The sequence below is a fragment of the Limulus polyphemus genome, unplaced genomic scaffold, assembly GCF_000517525.1.
Source record: "Limulus polyphemus unplaced genomic scaffold, Limulus_polyphemus-2.1.2 Scaffold2985, whole genome shotgun sequence".
NCBI classification, from domain to species: domain Eukaryota; kingdom Metazoa; phylum Arthropoda; class Merostomata; order Xiphosura; family Limulidae; genus Limulus; species Limulus polyphemus.
In genome coordinates, this window is record NW_013668595.1 from 84,829 (window position 1) to 104,359 (window position 19,531).

Sequence of the window (19,531 nt, forward strand, 5' to 3'; positions counted from 1 at the left end):
CGTTTATAAATTAAGTTCGTGTGTATTCGTCTCTGTGTGGACAATATTGCATATATTATGCTTATTATCGTCGTCGACATGTGTCAAACTAAAACTCTTGTCTGAATTTGGATCCCAAAAAGATGGTAATGATATGTTTGTTCATAGTTTTGTTGTAAAACGTTTTCATGCACTGATCAACTACCTGACCACGCAGTAAAACAATTGTACATCGTCAATCTGGATCCGAATCATAAACCTGGTAGCCACTGGGTCAGTATTTACTTTGGTCGAAATGAAAAATGAGAATATTATGATCTGTTAGGACTGCATCCACATAAAACAATTCATCAAGAACTGTCAAACGTGAACTTAAACAAAAAATCACTGCAAGGACAGTATTCGACTGCGTGGACAGTGTTGTATATATTATGCTTATTATCATTGTCGACAAGTGTCAAAACGAAAACTCCTATCTAAATTTGGATCCCACAAAGATGGTAATGATATGTTTATTCACGATTTTGTTGTAAAATGATTTCATATAAATATGTCCTTAATAGACATGTCTTTTTACATATATCAGATTGCAAAATCTTTATTGTGAGAAAATTAATAGTGTAAAAACTAAATAATGTGTCCAGAATTCTTTATTATAAACATGTTACTGAAAATCTTTGAAATAAACACTTGAGTTATAATTAGAGTCAAACTAGTGAAATAGTAATTTTAAGTTATTGCATAATATTTAAGTAAACATGCTTTTCTAGACAATTTACATAAAATTGGTCAGAAAATGTAATTACATATAGAACTAATAAATTAGTGTATTAAATCTAGCCATATTTAAACATGTTGTACACGTCATTGTCTCTGATATCATGGCAGACTAGCAATATGCGCTCTGATGACATTATCATCTCTACCCCTTCCCGTTGCCTGTGATCCACAAACGTGGTCCCTCTGGCGTCAAGACGCACGGTCCTCACCCTAACTACTCACGAAGAATCCAATTTCACACTATACCTACAATATATCCAAGTATTCTAGCATGTAAGTATTCAAATATAATAAAGCTCTTTCAACAATACATAAAACGTTATGTATTTATAATGTAAGATTTTAGTTTGTAGACTCAAAAAACTAGTTTATCGACTATTCTTAGGTATAACACAAACTGAAACATAAATGGACTATACAATACAAAATTTTCAAGATTGAATTCAGTTTCTTACAAGTCTAGTAGATATTAGTTAGCGTACAATTCTTGAATACTTTTCTACTGAATTAGACCTGCGAACTGAATGTTTCTAATTTCTATTGAAAAACTTCATGTATTAGACAAGGAATTACAATCTTAGATCAATTGTTTAGGTTTGTAGCTAAACAGTCAGAGTAAACTTGCAAGATGACTTATGAAAGACAAAAAGGGAAATATGTGGGAACAGTTTAGATGCTGTTACTTTTTTTCTAATTTTGAATCAGTGGTAAAAGAAAGATTTGTAAAGAAATGTTATCAGTCTTATTACTATGCATTCTGATATTCCCATAATTCAATAAAGTATTGTACATTTTTTATTTAGCATACACTGATGATAAATATATATTTTTTCATCTCTGAAAAACTTCAAAGAGTCGGGATGCAGCCAAGGGGAAAGGTAGAGAAGTAGTATCATATTCGGTAAGGTAGTTCAACCCTATAGTAGGGTATTAACCATACAGCACTGTCTGAAGTTTTTCAGAAATTTAAAAAAAAAAAAAAAAATTACATTATATTCTATGCTAAACGAAAAAACGCACCATACTTTTTTGAATTACCAGAAGTAAAGTAGATTAGTTACTTTCCTAAATAAAAGTTGGAATGTTCATGTGTTTAGATCACAATTTTTATTCCCAACTTGGAAGACGTGTACAAGTGTAATTCAAAAGGTAAGATGTTTTCAATAGTTTTGTAGAGTGCATGAATATATAAATTTGTTTTACTTACATACAAAATCCATTCTCCATTGTTAAACCAAACAAAATCAGAAACTACATGTAACTGCTACCCATCATTTAAATTTGAAGAACACAGCCCAAACTGTATGACAATGGACAACATTGTTATTTCTTTATGTGGCTAAACCATTACATTTTCAAGAAGTTAGACTTTTACAAGACCTCGGCGAGTTATATTTAAACACAAGATATGTACGTTTCTAGATCGAAAACAGAAAAGTAGCAACTTCGAAACAGAAAGCAGTAACCTATAAGACCATGAAATACTGAGAATTTCACGAATTTACATTTAGCTTTCTGTATTGTTATGTTGAGTGTATGAATAGAGAAATTTATTTTACTGACATACAAAATTTGTTTTTCATTGTCAGAGTTAAAGTATATGAAGTACGCATATATATAACTATTGGTGAGTTACATTTAAATAACAAATATACGAGTTATAATTTAAAACAGAAAGTAGTAACTTAGAAAATTTCCTGATGTACCACAATCATCAAATATTGGGAATTTCATGAATGTACATTTAGTTTTCTGTATCTCTATAGTGTCCCAGAGAGTTTCCATGATAATTAATTATAAAAGCAAATACTATAATATGAAAAAGATAAATGTTAGTAACTCTCTATCTAGTGTCACCTACCATTTCACCCCTGGTGTTGCTGATGTAATCCTGTTATACGACCTAGCAAAATGCCCCCTGGCTTTGTTGATGGGTCAGTGCCCTCGGCACGTTACAAGAGCTTGTCGAAATTGGGTGAAGGTCATGTTTGTTTATTTCCGGCTCTATACTACTCGTTAATAATTCTGTTCAGGGCATATTTGTAATTTACGTGAAGATTCAGTTTAGGTTACATAATTATATTTTATTAATTTATCTATGCGTTTGAAATCGTAAAGGAAATCATAATGTTTTAAATATTTCATTATGATTAAAATTCTGAACTCATATTACTAGGTATTCAACAAACTTACTGTAAAAGATTATTATAGTTTTCATACTACCATTTGTTATAACTCAAAAGCGCACAACGTTCAATGAATAATTAAAAAGTGTATTATTTTGTTTTAGGAAGGATTGGCCAACCCTATAAATCTCGACGTCTGTTAGGTCATAGTATATCAAAATGATCCAAAATATTTTTTAAGGGATTGTTAGATTGACCAAAGATCAAAGGCCATACACTTGACAATTGTTGTGGTGAAAAATTCACTAATTAGCACACAATCTTTTATGACTAATAAATCACATTAACTCATAACGCCTGCTTAAATTAATATTTAGCGAACATGTTAAACGTCAGTAATTCGACTTACTCTTTTGCCAATTAAGCAAAACTATCGGTTTACAAAAACAAAGGCCAAACCCATTTTTGTCTGGAGCTGACCGTTAGTCAGGATATTGAAGTGACCCTCAGAATCTATTCATATTAAGCGCTGTTATATATATATTTAAAAAAAAGATCTCTTACGGTTGACTTCAACCTTTTACACATTACGATGATCGATACCCTTTTCTACATATATAGGTATACGAACATAAATAATACTAGAAAATAACCTTTTTACCACTTCCACCTCTATATTTCTATTTAACGATTTTAATGACGTTGGAAAATGGTGGTAGGAGAACCCCAAGGATCTGCTCTTGACAATTTATTTATGTCTCTAGTGTCAACTTTCATATAATTTTTTTACATCTAATGAGTGTTACACATTTAGAACTTTTATAAACAATATAAAGTGTAGTAAAATTACAGAAGTTTCACTGTTAGAAATAGGTGTACGCAGAATTAGCCAAATTTAATCCAACTCGTGACTTCTGTTGATGTTCTTGATAAACCGCCATAAAATACACAGTACTTGGAAGTGACAGTTTGAAACTCATACAATAATCTTGGGCATGTCTTAACAGCTTCATACAAATCTACAAAAACCTGTAGTCAGTTACAACCTCAAATAATCCTATTTCGAGATTACAATGCATAATTTACCATTAAAATTCTAGTATCATCTGATTAAAATAAACCATTTAATTAATCAGAACTAAAACAAAAACTATACAAAGAACGCAGATAATTTTACACAAGTCATTAATTAGAAAATATGCAACAAAAATTTAGAATGCATTGACTCGCCCACAAAACAATGTATAACATGTGTGCTAAATTTTCATTTTCTTGTCATGTTGACAATGGAATAAAAAGACCAAACTATTAGGATTTATCTTTATTTAAAACTTACATGCATTTCTTACTAATAACATTCATGAGTTTAAACGTATGATTAAAAACTGCACATTAAGTTGTTGAAATTAATCTCACATGTACATTATCTCACTTATTATAATGATTTGATTTTGATTAAAAAAAGAAAGAACTTCAATCTTGATTTTTTTTGTAAAATTATACCTGTAGTCGTTCATATGATATTTCAAATATAGGTTTTCCAGTATCAAGCCAAGATGGAGAATTTTAAATAAACCAGAGCAATACCATTATTAGCCTTAAACTGCACTTTTTCTCTTTTATTCTTTTGTTTAGTTTATGACATCAATAGCAATCACTTATCAGATTCATCATTTTGCAATTAAAATAATTCTGAAAACATCTTCAAGTCTTCTGATAACTTGGTAACAAAGATGTTGATGAGATTTTAGTAAATTGTACAATAATGTCAAAGGGAAACTTTTTTTTGTAGGATTGTTTGTTTGAAGCACAAAGTTACACAATGGGCTATCTGTGCTCTGCCCACCATGGGTATTGAAACCCGGTTTCTACTGTTGTAAGTCCGTATTGCAGGATCGAAGCTTACTATTCTTATAATAGGAGTTAATTGATATTATAAATCTATCTTATCCTTCAGTTTTACAAAGCAATATAACATAGTTACAGTTTCTACACTACATAGAATAAAATATACAATTCTGTTTTGCTAAAAATGTAATTTCTAAACTTTTGATTTAAAAAAGGAAAACTGACAAATAAGCATATCTGTATACTTGTGGAGAACGAGGTTACACGTCAATGTTTCGACGATATGTCTGCTAACTGTTCAGAATAATATATTAAAATGCATTTGAAAAAGTTTTCATTTTTCATTTCACATTTTCAATCTACTTTCACTGATTATGGTTTTATACATGCATTAATTTTTAATTATCTTTTCAATATAAGAAGGATTTCAATTCAAGAAGGATATAAACTTTTGTACTTGTAACCAAAATTACAAAGATGTGAAAGTTTAGACTAATGGATAGGAAAACAAAAACTTTTCACATAAATAGTTCACATGTATATTCATTATATTCTTTGTATATTGTTTGGCTACTATTAACTATTAATACTTAAATGTAATATTGTGGTATTACTAATAACATGTAATAAACAAAACAAAACAAATTTTACACCATTCCTTTTCAAACAATAAATGCTTTCTGAGAAACAGAAAAGAGTTCCAAACACAATACAAAGCTATAAAATTTAACCAAATTGAAACAATAAATCCATATGTTATTACTTTGTTTTTATATACCTGGAATGTCTAAAAACAGTTGTGTTTTAAGTTAAGCACAAAGCTACACAATGGGCTATCTGTGCTCTGCCCACCATGGGTATCGAAACCCGGATTCTAGCGTTGTAAGTCCGCAGACATACCGCTGTGCTACTGGGGGGGGTGCTAAAAACAGTTAATCAGTTCGAACAAACAAGCACTATAGTATACTGTTAGTTCAAGCAAAATATCATATATATATATATATATAAACACACACACACGTGTGTGCGTGCACACAAGTGCATATTTCTTGATGTACATAGGCACACGATACCTTTTTCATTCTTCCAATGTAAGCCAGTAGACCGTAAGTTATGAATAGAATTAATTATAAAATGTAAACAGAGAACAGTTTCAAAATAATCATGCCTTAAACACAGTGATATTCTCATTTCACTGTACTATGTCTCAGTTGTTATACAATTGTAGTTTGATAATTACCTTTATTTCCATATTCTTGGTTTCACATAGGTTAGCTTATGAAAGAAACCTAATAATCTAAGCATTCTTCCCCTTATTTACCCAAAAGAAGGAAAGTCAATTTTCTGTCAATCCTATATGTTTTTGAATACCATGAACTTAGGAAATATTAATAGGTTGAAGATAATTTTTTTTTGCACTTGGCATATTGGCAGATATATGTCCTTTACTGTTACTTTAATTAATATTAACTTCTGTTCAAAGAAAGCTTCCTACTTAGATCAGAATTAAAAATACACCAGTAAACGAGCACAGCTAATTAAATATACTGTTTAAAGTATTTTACTTATAATGATTATGACATTGTTTCATTAGTTAGGTATTTTTCACTGTTAATGATATACTCGAGTGTAAACTGATGAATAAATATTTATTAAATACTTTTAAGAAAAAAATAAAATGTCTGTCCTTTATATTTTGATCCTAGAATTAAAAGTTTCACATTTTTTTGGAGAACCACTAGGTCACCTAGCATCTTAAGTGTCTCACACAGACATTTAAAAATGTGATTCTTGGACCTCAAATATTGTAATTTGAGAAATATATTTAACAAGCAAAAGTACCCATCCCCAGTGATGGAAAACATTTAATCTATCAATTTAAGTTATTTCATGGACTTTTATAAAGGTCAATTGTGTTGCACTCTCAGTTTTATTTGGATAAAAAGCTCTCAGTTACTTATACTGCCTACTGTGAAAAGTAATTGTTGAACATTTCAGTCATGATAAGAGCCATAACACATAATATATTTACATTTTTATTCTTTAAGTTATGTCACATTTTGAAATGTGAATGATAGTGTATTTGACTCCTAACAGTCTAGTGTAGAATATCCTGCTTGCAAAATAAAATTAGACTTCAACAATCAACATTATTCATGCTTGTTCTCCCATCATTTCAAAATTGAATATTGAGCCTTGCCTGCATGCACAGCTTTTCAAACACAGTGCGGGAAATGGCAGCCATAAATGGGAGACAGATGAACACTTGGACAGTCACCACGGTTTGCAATATATACAAGATTACACTATTGCACATATAACAAACCTTATTTTTATAAATAACTTCATGTATAAAAACTAATTACAATTCCTGAAGCTGGATCACACTGCATTTCTGGGGTATAAAATTACTTCAAACGTATAATCCAGGAATACAATTCAAACCTTTTTTAAGCAACAGATTTTGGCTGAATGGATCTACTATACATAAAAGCATGATGGAAAAGTTCACAATTCTTTAAAACTAACACTACATATAAATGTGTGTGTATCTATAGATTTTCTTCCTTGATGTAACTAAATTATTTTACAAATTTTAGTTTGATATTATTTATCTTTTTCCCCCCTTGAAGATATTTATATTTTTATAATTATAAGCTCCAAAAAATTTATTATAATTGTAAGTACAAACATTATGCAAAATACAGATGCAGATTTGTTAATATATTTGTTTTAATAACTTAGTAAAACTTAAATGGCAATAAAGCTGGTGGCAAACACCACAACACAACCATTTCTGCACTGTAGAAAAGCACATGTTAATTCAGTTACTTTTTTAAAACTAGAGTTTCTATAATGATTATGCTTACATAGGTTATTACTATCTGTGCTACCCAAAAACACATTTTTCATACTTAAACCAATGGAAATTCAAGCCAGATATATTTAAGCTAAAAGCAAATCAATGAACATTCATATCATTAGATTTTTAGAAACATAAACAGTAACATTTCTTCTCAAAACACTACATCAATAATTAGAAAGAAGTAATATTACAGTGTACTAAAGTTTTTTTAAATTTTAGAACGTAAAGTTTCACTATTAACTTTTTACTTCTAGCAAAATTACAAAGATTTAAGCATAGTAAAAAACTACCAAACCTCTATATTCATCCAAGTCCAAGTGTACATATAATGTAAAAACAACAACACAATGAAACCTATACATATCCATATACCCATTCATAGAGATATAACTGTATATTTTAATCATCTTATGTTGTCATACTTATGAACTAGCAGAGCTGCCTGTCAATTTTTCATATTCCATAATTGTAGAAAAAAATCAAGCTACTTTTGAATAAAGTAAAAGCTATAGCATTTCATATTGCAAAACATTTTTTAAAATAAACAAATGCATCTATTTTTACTGGCAGAATGAGAGTATTTACGATAACTGAAACCAACAGTTTACAGTTTCATTGCTATAGCTCTCAAATCTCAAAAGTTTGTTTTATTAAATGTTCACCTTTTCCAACCTATATTATTCTTTTAACTGGAAATCCAACAGGAAGTATGGGTAATAGAGAGTAGGATGCAAAACATTTGGCTATGTTATACACCTGAACTTAGCCTAAAATGACCTTTTTTCAATAACTAAATATTCAAAACAATTTTCTTTTAAGATTGCACTAAAAATTGATGACTAGAAGAATTATTTTATATGTGTGCTTTATTTTATGAATTCAGATTTAGTTACCTTCAATTATTTGTTTTTTGCACATCAAAAATTGTAAGTTTTACATTAACTACTTATATATGAAAGAAACACAATTTGAACCATAAATTATATCAACTATCTACAAAGTTAATTTTACATCAGAATCACATGTATGCCAAACCTGTGACGTTTCAGCAGTAAATTTTTATGTTATAGTAAAATGTACATACAATTCAATAGAATAGAATAAAATAGTTTAATTCATAGATAACATTAATTTTAGCCCCCAATATTACATAAAGACATTACATCTATAGTACCAAAAAGTTTACAATGCATTTATTTAACTTTTAAGAAATAGATCCAGGGAGATCTTTTTCTATATATTTACTAAGTTTTTAAACTAGGTCTTTAAATGTCAATGTCACCACTACCACAGAATAGAAAAAGCTTTTGTCTACTTATGTAATGCTAAACCAAGTTAGATAGCAATTTTCTCTAACACAAGATCTCTCTATAAACAAATATTCAGAAAACACTCCAAGCATTTTGACTAGGGCTGATGTAAGACTAATCTCAATCTTAATTTGAAAATAGGATCAAAAATATATTTGTTGTGAGATACAAAACTTATGGTAGTAACTAATAACCAAATACACCTTATTTTGAAACCAAGAACCTCATAAATCCACCTTATATTTAAGCACAATATAAAAATGTATTATTAACACCATGTTTCGAAAAATACAGGCAGAAAATGAGAAACTCAAAAAAAAAAAAAAAAAATTACAAATGAAAAAAAAAGAAAAAATAACAGAAGCAGAAGTATAACACAATTGGGAACTGTTTCTACGATCTGTTCATTCAAACCATTTTCTGATTACAGGTCAGATTTTTTATATTGTAGGGAGAATATATAATAATCAATAAAAGAAAATAAAAAAATCTTTTGTCAGTGTTTGATGAACCTAGTACAAATAAAAATAACATGATGACAGTTTTTTAATACCTGTTGATTTGGTACCCAAAGTCATTTTATAGTAGCTGATTTTTTATGATAGTTAGCATGAATAGTTTTATAATTTATTCGTCATTAAAAAGATGCAAAAACTGAGAATAACATTTTGAAAGTCTTCAAAATTGAGTGGCAAACTTGAAAAGTTGATTTGATACAGTTGTGTAATGACTAATATCTATATACATACATTCAGCCAAAAATAAAGTTTGAATACATCAGGAACCGTATTATATGCATCTTAAGCACAATTATAACTTTTCCATGACCCTAATTTCAAAAGCAACCAACAACGGATCAAGGTAAATCCGATCCAAAAAGGTTAAGAACACAATTCAGATTAGGAAAATAAAATAATCTATTAGTGAATAAGAAAAAAATCAATAAATTTAAAAATTATTTTAAAAAACTATCAGTTTGGAAGGTCTACAAAGAAAAAAAAACTTTCACAAACATGTATGATTGTACAAATGTTATAGAAATGCAAAATTATTAGATCCAAAGAAAATGCAAGTATCTTAGATATACATATAATGATTTTCATACTACTATTTATTCTATGCAATCTGGAAAAATAAGTCTCTTTAAACACCATTCTTAATGTGTTCTACTATTACAAAGATAAATCACAGTTATGGAAATAACTGTCAAGCAATGGTGAAACGGCACTTAAGTAGCATCATTACAAGCCTGATATTTTAATCTCACTTAGGCCATACCTTCAACTGTGCTTATCCTCATTGAAAAATAATAAATGGATCGAATAAAGAAAATGGCAAAAACCAGAAAACAACCTGAAATAGAAAAATGAAAAAAGGGATTAATATAAGGAGTAGATAGTGTTTTAAAATGTAAACAAAGTTTTAATTGTTTACAATATGCAAATTAGGTTCATAAAATATTTTTCATTGTAGCAGAGAACAAATCAACTGTAGTTTAGCTAGTCTTTCACATCAAAATTTTAAAATGCTATCATAGCATACAAGGTTTCACACATGTGTGAAATGTAACATGATAACTTAGTTTTCACCATATACAAGTTAAAATATTTTCTTATCTACAAGTTGTAATTTCTTCTTTCTCAATTTATATTACAAAACTTGGTTTGGTTGTTGTTAAGCACAAAGCTACTTAATAGGCTAGTTGTGCTCTGCCCTCCACTGGTATTGAAATACAAACTTTAGCAAGTAAGCTTGCAGCCTTGTCATGAATACACTGGAGGCATTACAAAAATATCCAACACTTTATTTTTGATGAATTCTTATTCACTTTTGATGCATTTTTTTTTTTACACATAGTGTAATATATGTTAGGCTATCATGCAATGCATTTTATTTACAAATTTTGTACAACAATTTACATTCATTAACACATTTTCATTTATTATCGTGGTTAGCAGCCTATATGATGACCTAAGTCTAAATATTTATTAGTAATTTATTAATTGGTTTATGTCCTACATTTTAGTTGATAATATGATGTCTTCTTCAGGGAAGTTACATGAAGGACTGTTTGTGCATAGGGGCCAAGATTTGATCCTTGGTTTTCTTGTTAGATAGGCTAGTGTGCTAACCACTAGTACAGAATCTTCCACAATTAGAACCAAATATTTTAATTGTTTCAATAAGGTTATCAAGGCTTTAGAGAATTCCATGCTAGGTTGGCTAAGTGAGTTGTCAGTTATGTAAAATTAGAAGGCTTCTTTTGCCCTTTCTTTTTTCTTGTATGGTTTCATATATCATTATTTTAGTAATAATCCATTTAACTGTAGTCTTCTTCACTGGTATGATGGCTATTGCAGATATATATCAGTATTAGAGCACCTTGTGTGTCTATTATACTCCTCAATTGGGACTTTTGGTGGCCTTTCTATTTCTCTATTACACTGAAATCTACATTCACAGGAGATATTATGAAGAGTGTATTTTCTCCAATGGATCTTTAAGTGGTTTGATATGTACTAACTGTGATTGTCTCGTGTTGTGGCTTCTGAATACTTTTATGACTTTATGCTGTTTGCATAATGCTAATGTCTGCTAATCTTTAATTTCTTTCCTGCTTATTCTTGGTATTTGTCTTCTTTATCATATTCCTTATCAAGTGTACAGAGTATCATTGTCAAGAAGAGTTGCAGTGTTGTGGGTTTCTTTTTATTATGTTTTATTCTACAAATTATAAACAACTAGAGTTAGGTAAGTGTATAAGCTATTAACCATGAAAACAATTGATATCAAATTGTCACATCCTTACAGAAAGTACATATTTTCATTGTTACATGCAAACTAACTTAGTTACTATGGAAAATTAGCAAGCAATCTTGAGATGTACATCTTCAGTGTATGTAAATCATATTCTTTGGCCTGCAAAATAATTACCAACACACAATAGCAAGTATTTTCCTTGTGTCTTTTGGTTGGGTGTTATGTCTAGCTATTATTTCTGCTGACTGTATGCAAAGCATATACAGTAACTACAAATTTTGCATAAATGCTCAAGCTTTAGACTAGATTATTAATATAAGTATTTATTCTCATAAATTCTGGAAATAATTTTTTTTTTACAATGCTTCATTAAAATTTGAGTTATGTTGCATGTTACTTTTGAAGTGGTGTGTTGAAGCACTACACTGTGATCATGTGTATGTCATGTATAAAGCAGAGCTAAAAGATAAGAAAAATGTTTCTGTGATACATCACTCTCCGAGATACTTGAATGAAAAGAAATTAATACAATGTATGAATGAAACATTTTTACATGCTTGTTTGTTCGTTTTGAATATTTGTGCTAACCTGCTACAAAAGGGCTAACTGAACAAACCATCCCTTCTTTTGAACTGATAAACTGGAGGGAAGGTAGCTAGTCAACAGTACCCACCACCAATTCTTAAGCTACTATAATTGAATAGTGGGACTTGACCATCATGTTAATAACATGGTTGTGGTACCACAGCATGAAGGTGAGCTGGGAGTTAGTGGTATTTACTAATCAATTAACCAAAAAGCCCCACTAATCAACCACATTTGATTAACTGATTAGTACATCTTTCCCTCAAACTATAACATATGAAAGCAAAAAAATAATTCATGGAACGTGCTGCCAACTGATTGCCTTCCCTCTAGATAATAGTGCCCCCCCAAAAAAAGTTACCAGTAGGTGATATCAGTCTATTTCCTTCCCCCTAGTCAGCAGTTCACAATGAAAAAAATAGTTGGCAGCAGTTGCCAGCTGTCATAATTGAAAATACCAATTTTGATTAAACCTAATATCATGACCTCTTCCAGAGTTCCATTCAACATGGTATGTATTTGATGTCAGAGGTACTAACTATTTATTTTAATCTACACTGCTGATTTAGTAACAGATTGTGGTAGAGGAGAGTAAATATGAGATATACTGGGATACTAAAAAACTGTCAATAGGTATTTCAGAGGTTATGTAAACTATATGATACACAAAAGTATTTTTATTTTTGCACTTCAACTGGTCAGAGTCTGAATCAGACTGATAAAGTCAATCCACACACATATTTGAGTACAAGTAATTTTTTAACACATTTGACATTTTTGTACAATGGACTTGTACACTTTATTAAAAGCTTGCCATATTTCATGTAGATACACATAGTAAATTTAGAATTATAGTGAACATTACTTTTCTAATGCCTGATTGGTCAATTGGATTGGCCCTATGCACATTCAGTTAATCAATTTACTTTTTGACTAACTGATTAATTTATGTAACACTAATCAATGGAATTGCTGCTTGTAGGTAATTGATTAAAATTGTTCAGAACTACTATGGAGCATGAATTATTTGGCAACGAGATGTGAACAATGACCCCCAAATTCACAGTTTGGCACAATAACCACTAGGCCATGTCCTTCTATTGATTAAAATTGTTCAGATCTACTATGGAGCATGAATTATTTGGTAACGAGACGTGAACAATGACCCCCAAATTCACAGTTTGGCGTAATAACCACTATGGCCATGTCCTTCTAATTGCAAATTGTAAGCTTTGTCAAAGAATAAATAAATAAAAATACCCGAGATCACCTATTTTGTATATTATAAATGGAAAACAAAAAGATTCTTTCAATGAAAAAGAAAGTATAAACAGAACTGTTTAGTTAGTTGTACAGCAGAAGTACTGTATAGATAGAACTTCAAGAAACAAGAGAAACAGCACTGGATTACATGAACAATAGTAAAACATATACAAGTGCATTTGTTAAGTTCAGAAACTTAAATACTGACAATGAAAGAGAGAGTTTTCAAACTTTCACGACAGCTCCCTTTTTTTATAAACCAATGTGGAAGCCAAATCTGATACTCTACTTAACTGCACTTTTCAATATCCAGCTATAAGCTGTTGGAAAAATTTAGACAATGTGTTTTGCTCTGGATGTCAATTAAAATTTTTATACATCCAACAAAATTTTGAAAAATGTACATATAAAAAGCTATAAGCTTTCAAAAGTGGCAAATATATGATATGAAAAGCATATTTAGTGTTTTCCATCTTCTTTGGTTTATTGTATGTTTTATTAGCAGAATATTGGTCATGGAATGTAGATAGATTACTTTTGACCTAATTACCTACTGTCCTGGGTCATTCCCTGTTGGTGTTGAATGAAATTTCTTGTAAGAAACATTACTGTAAAGTAAAAAACATAAGTAAATATGGACAGAGGTCTTTTTTTCTTGGTGGGTCTGGGGTATACCTCAAGGAAGTGTTCTCCTCTTTACTAAGCACAAAGTGTGCATGATTCAACATCAACAGTATTACACAGCAAAGGATAATTAATTAAATAGTAGTATAAAACTTTTATTTTAACAACTATAATTTTCTTCATACCATTTAATAATTTAACTCGGAATTTTTAATTTCAAATAGAATTTGGAAATGTATATACATATATATTCCTATTAAAAAAAAAGCCTTACCAACATATAAAACATACATTCCTCCAGACCTTTGAGCTATTTTATAAGTCCCAACCTATAAGAAACAAACACATACAATATGAATATCTATTTTCATACTGTTCATATATCCAGTACAAAATATTATTTAACAGCATCACATTCTATTCTAATGTTACACAATCAATGAAATTTGGTCTATGGATTACTAAGAAGTAAAAATAATCTTAATGATTAATCCTTTTGCAGTCACATTCAAGTTTTAATTAAACTGAATTTTAAAAATCCCCAATTTTCCCTAGTATGACAATTGTGATATTTGCTCTCAAGGTCTTCTTTTCAAATTTATTTACCCCCCACCCCCCAAAGAACTATGGAACTTAACATAAGTTACTCATTATAATATAGATATTATTCAGGCAAAGCATAATCTTTCCATCTAAAGCCTTCCATCTAATTTTTTACGGAGCCATAAATTAGAACATCAGATCCACACGTCACACCTACTTGTCACATACTCTCTTTCACAAACTGCCAACATTTTTCTCTGACATTTTATACTATATTATTTACAACCAATAGAAAGCAAAGTCTAATCTAACAAATGATGTATATAACATTACTTTCAGTACAGAGCATTGTCTAATTCATCACTCAGTTTTAAATTTACTCTCATGGGAATCACATCAATCTGAATTTTTAAAGGCTCATGGCACATAGTGTTTAATTAAATAAAGAAATATTTAGTGTAGTAGTACCATTAGTACAAAACGTAGGTTTAATTTTCATTGACAGTCTACAGAAAAAAACAAAGAAGAAAAAGACAAAGAAAGAAAGAAGTCACAGGAAAACATTATATCTCTTGTTTTTCATGTGTATTCTTTATTTATTATTATAAAGTAACTAAAAGTAGAAATTAGAAATGAGGAGAACCTGACTCTTTGTGGAACTGATCTTAGTAAATACCAGTAGAGGAAGGCAGAGAGAAGTGCAAGTATAAAGCTAGAACTAGGACTGGACACTAGTAGAGAGGAAAAAGATGGATGTCCACCATTGAAAATGTATCAACCAATGGACAACCCATCTATTTGCATTACCATTGACAAACAAAAATGAGCAGTCTACTCTCTGCATGGAAGCCAATGATCTTGGGAAGAGAATCTGCCAAAATGCTCATCACACTTGGAATGTGACATGCTCAAAGATAAAGATGTTAAGATAATCTGTAGTCAAATGCCACTGGGAAGCAAGATCTCATTGGGGGTAACATGTGTGAGCATGTTCCAAGGGAATAACAAAGTGAAATGGATCCTTCATTCTCAAAGCAGAAAGGATATATTTGGCAGAACTTTGCACAAATGAAATTCAAGGCTTGAAGAGCCATTGAAGATGGATGAAGAGTCCCTTGAAATGTGCTATTCCAAAACCACAGATGGACCAAATAGTGAGATAGTATTAACTGAGACACATAGCAAACTGAGTGGTAAACTATGTTCTAAAGATTTAACAAACAACAGAGCAATAAGAATCCAATCATATAAAATTCATTCATATAAAAGCAGAAGTCAATGTTGAGTGAATGGGGATGACCAACTAAGGCTTTAATTTATCAACAGAAACATATGAAGCCAAAGCCTGTTCAAACAAAAGGGCAGTGAACTGATAAACTACCCCCTAAAAGTCAAAAATGTAGAAAATCGTGAGATAACTTATTGAAGGAAAAGTTTAAGCTAAAGAATCTTTAGACCTCAAAGATCCCAAAATCAAGGGTTCCACACATGAACAAGTGAATCTAGATGACCTCTTCCCTCAGTCATCCGAATGGAGGATACGCATGAAATGCCTAATGAGTAGTTTCAGTATAACCACCCTGTTTGCTTCTATGCTAAGCAACTCAACTATGCACTGGATGTAGAAAAATGATAGCAGAAAAAGAATGCAAGTCAGTGTAGTGACTATAGCCTGCCAGATGTCTCAAATAGGTACAACAAAAAGAAAAAAATACAAGTCATCAGAACCTTAACAAGCTCCTTCTGATGCACCTCTCTTTAACATGAACCTAGTTTGGATGAAATACTGCAAAAACAGAATGATACAAAAAGGAAGTCCTTTCGAGAACTGTTGAGATATTAAAGAGAGATAAATATCCCACAGCACGACACAGTGTGCTAGTGTCAAAGGTACACAGGATCCAGGTGGTAAGATAAAAGGGTCTCAAAATGATCAAATCATAGGATGAAGGGAAGAAAGCTGACAGGAATACATGGAAAAAGGCCGCCCCCCCAAAAATTGATTGGTGGTATATAGTTTGTAAAGAAAGATGTGAAGTAGAAGATGATCTCACTAAAGCCACATGTGTGACAAATGTAAGGAACATAGAAATTTAACATTCTGCTGATTTCTGAAGTATAAACAGTAAATAAAATATCAGGAAAAGGTACAGAAGATACAAGGATTCAAGAATTGAATTATGTAACACAACACTAATACTTTTAGGTAGAAGCTTCTTCAGGATTAGGACTAGTAAAACAAATCCTGCTCCTCAGGTTTGTTCAGCAATGTAAGAGGAAGGTAGATTTCTTGCACTACGATAGTTCACACAACTGGGAAACCTAACAGGGTCACAAACAGACAGTTTGAGATTAACAGCTCTAATACGCTGATCCATGCAGCCAGAGGATCAACCTGCATATTAGCAGAAGATTGTGTGAGTGAGTCTTCCAAAAAATTTGAATGAGTTATAGAATTCTCTATCTTGACTTTGAAATTCATGAACAGAGTAACCTGAAGCATGGGAGTTTACAGCATGACTGTCAATAAGAAAAATCTGACTTGTGGCACGAAAGCTAAGTTTATTTAGTTTCCCTGGTGTTTGCACAGTAAGTCACGTGGCAAGTGGAAGAATGAAAATCTTTGGGTAGTTGATGCATGTAATTAATTTCGTAAAGGACATTCAGAACCAAAATTCATGAAGTTGTTGGTACAGAGAAAACATCTCAACTAGAAAAGATTTACAGTATTTCTGATATAAGTCTATCTGGATACTAAGGTAACAATGAGACTAAGAATGCTATAACAGGATCTCTATTCTCTCAATGTTTCAACAACAAATCCTCTTCAGGAGAGTGTGACACCGTAGTGCCTTACAAGGGTATATATACAAATTTTCCCAGATTAGGTTCCTGGTCGCCACACTGTGTCACTCCCTGACTGATTTATATCATCATCTGTCAACCTCCATCAGCATCCTGCTCTCATCTCACTAGTCTCACTGCTGTTTCTGCTCACTTGTAGTATCCCACTGTGGTGTTTATTATGTTATTTTCTAATAAGATGTAAGCAGCTTCTATAGCTTTTCTTTGTTGCTTTTCCACCCCTTTGCTGACAATGTTAGTTTCCTTCCATTTAGGCAGGTGTCCTGCTTCCTAATGAACCAATCAGGGAGAGGCAGACGCAGTGACCAGGAACCTAATCTGGGAAAATTTGTATATATACCCTTGTAAGGCACTACGGTGTCACACTCTTCTGAAGAAAACTTGTAGTGAAAACATTGAGAGAATAAAGATCCTATTACAGCATTCTTAGTCTCATTGCTACCTTAGTATCCATTTGTCAATATGAATAATACTAACTCTATCTGATTTGAAGGCAAGGTCATATATCATCATTGGACCTAAATTCAAATAATTAAATTGATATATAAATATTTTTTACCTAATATTCCTGTATTTGTGTAACAATAAGGTGATTTATTTTTGTACCTAATTTTTCCCACCCTCTGATACATAAACTAGTAAATTTAAGTGTGGACCTTGATTTTGCTTAATTCAAACTTTATTATAAATAAAAACTACCAATAATGAAAAGGCACATCTTAGCACCACACTTTTAACCATATATGAAGGTCACAATTTTTATAGGTGACATTCTACTGAAATACAAGTTAAAAATTTGCAAGATAAACCTGAGTTAATGGAAATGCATAAAATCAATAAATTAATTTTGTACAATGTAGCTAGTGTTAACTGTATACAAAAATGTTAAACATTCTCTATATCCTGATTTAGAGCACTTCAGTAGTAAATAACCTTGAATAATTCTGTTTGTTTTTCATAAAACTTTGGATATTTTCATATTTTACCATGGTTAACATGGCTTCTTTTCAAAACGTAGTAATGTTTTATTCAGATTAACAACAAATCCTATAATAGAAATTAGTATTCAAATGTTTTTTCATACACAGTTACATTCATCCAAGTGATTACTTATTAAATATAATTTCTTGTTCTTGTGAAAATGTTGATAAAATATTAAATATATTAAAACAAATATTCAGCTTCTCACCGTTACTCCTAGAGAAATAACCAAAAACATCATTGCTAACAGTAAACAGATAAAGCCTCGTCGACGAGCAAATTCGGAGCCAGCAGTTGAACTAAAGAAAAAATATATGATGCATTAATCATAATTAAAACCTTAAAGGAGAACTACAATACAATTTCTTTAACGTCTTATTATCTTAAAACATTTGCACACCTTAATTATCTTTTCAATACACATTTAGAAGTTAGACAACAGTAATCAATCCAAAGCATTTGTAGAAAGTGAAACATTTTTTGCTTATTGAAATAAATAATAAATCTGAATTAGTAAATGTGATTTATTTTGTTTGTTCAAAATATTAACATTATTCTGTATTTTACATCTATACAAGGTTTTACATGTCTTGTGAAAAAAACAAAAAGTACACATGTACTTACACTTTTCTACAATGAGGGCAACGTGCCAATGCATTGTTAAGGGTATTGAACTGTAAAATAAAAATGAAGAACAAAATATATCTGGCTATTTTTTCAATAAACATATAAATCAATTGCATTTTGTGGATCCTGTATTGCTGTGAATTGCAGCATGTTTTCACTAATTTTTAACAATAGAAACTGAAATACACATTCAATAGTCAGCAAATGCAAATACAATAACTAGATTCAGGAATGTTTTACTGCTACAGTGAGTAAATCTTTCTTGTCCAGCATTAACAATTTCACTGTTTATTTTCTGGCTTAACCTTCACATCATCTTATACCAGTGGTTTTCAACAGGTGAACCGCAGCACCGAAAAAATATGAAAACTAAT

At 30.7% G+C, this 19,531-nt stretch overlaps 1 protein-coding gene across 1 annotated transcript in view; it reads right to left on the reverse strand.

Moving 5' to 3' along the window:
• Positions 1–7,341: 7,341 nt before the first annotated feature.
• Positions 7,342–19,531, reverse strand: part of LOC106468378 (type 1 phosphatidylinositol 4,5-bisphosphate 4-phosphatase-like) — a 35,183-nt gene continuing 22,993 nt past the window's right edge. Inside the window, exons 5-8 of the mRNA XM_013928799.2 lie at positions 19,155–19,204; positions 18,739–18,829; positions 14,416–14,470; positions 7,342–10,262 (exon numbers count right to left, since the gene is read on the reverse strand). Of these exons, the coding sequence (XP_013784253.1) occupies positions 10,177–10,262; positions 14,416–14,470; positions 18,739–18,829; positions 19,155–19,204 (282 nt within the window). The 3' untranslated portion in view covers positions 7,342–10,176. The remainder of the gene's footprint in view (positions 10,263–14,415; positions 14,471–18,738; positions 18,830–19,154; positions 19,205–19,531) is intronic.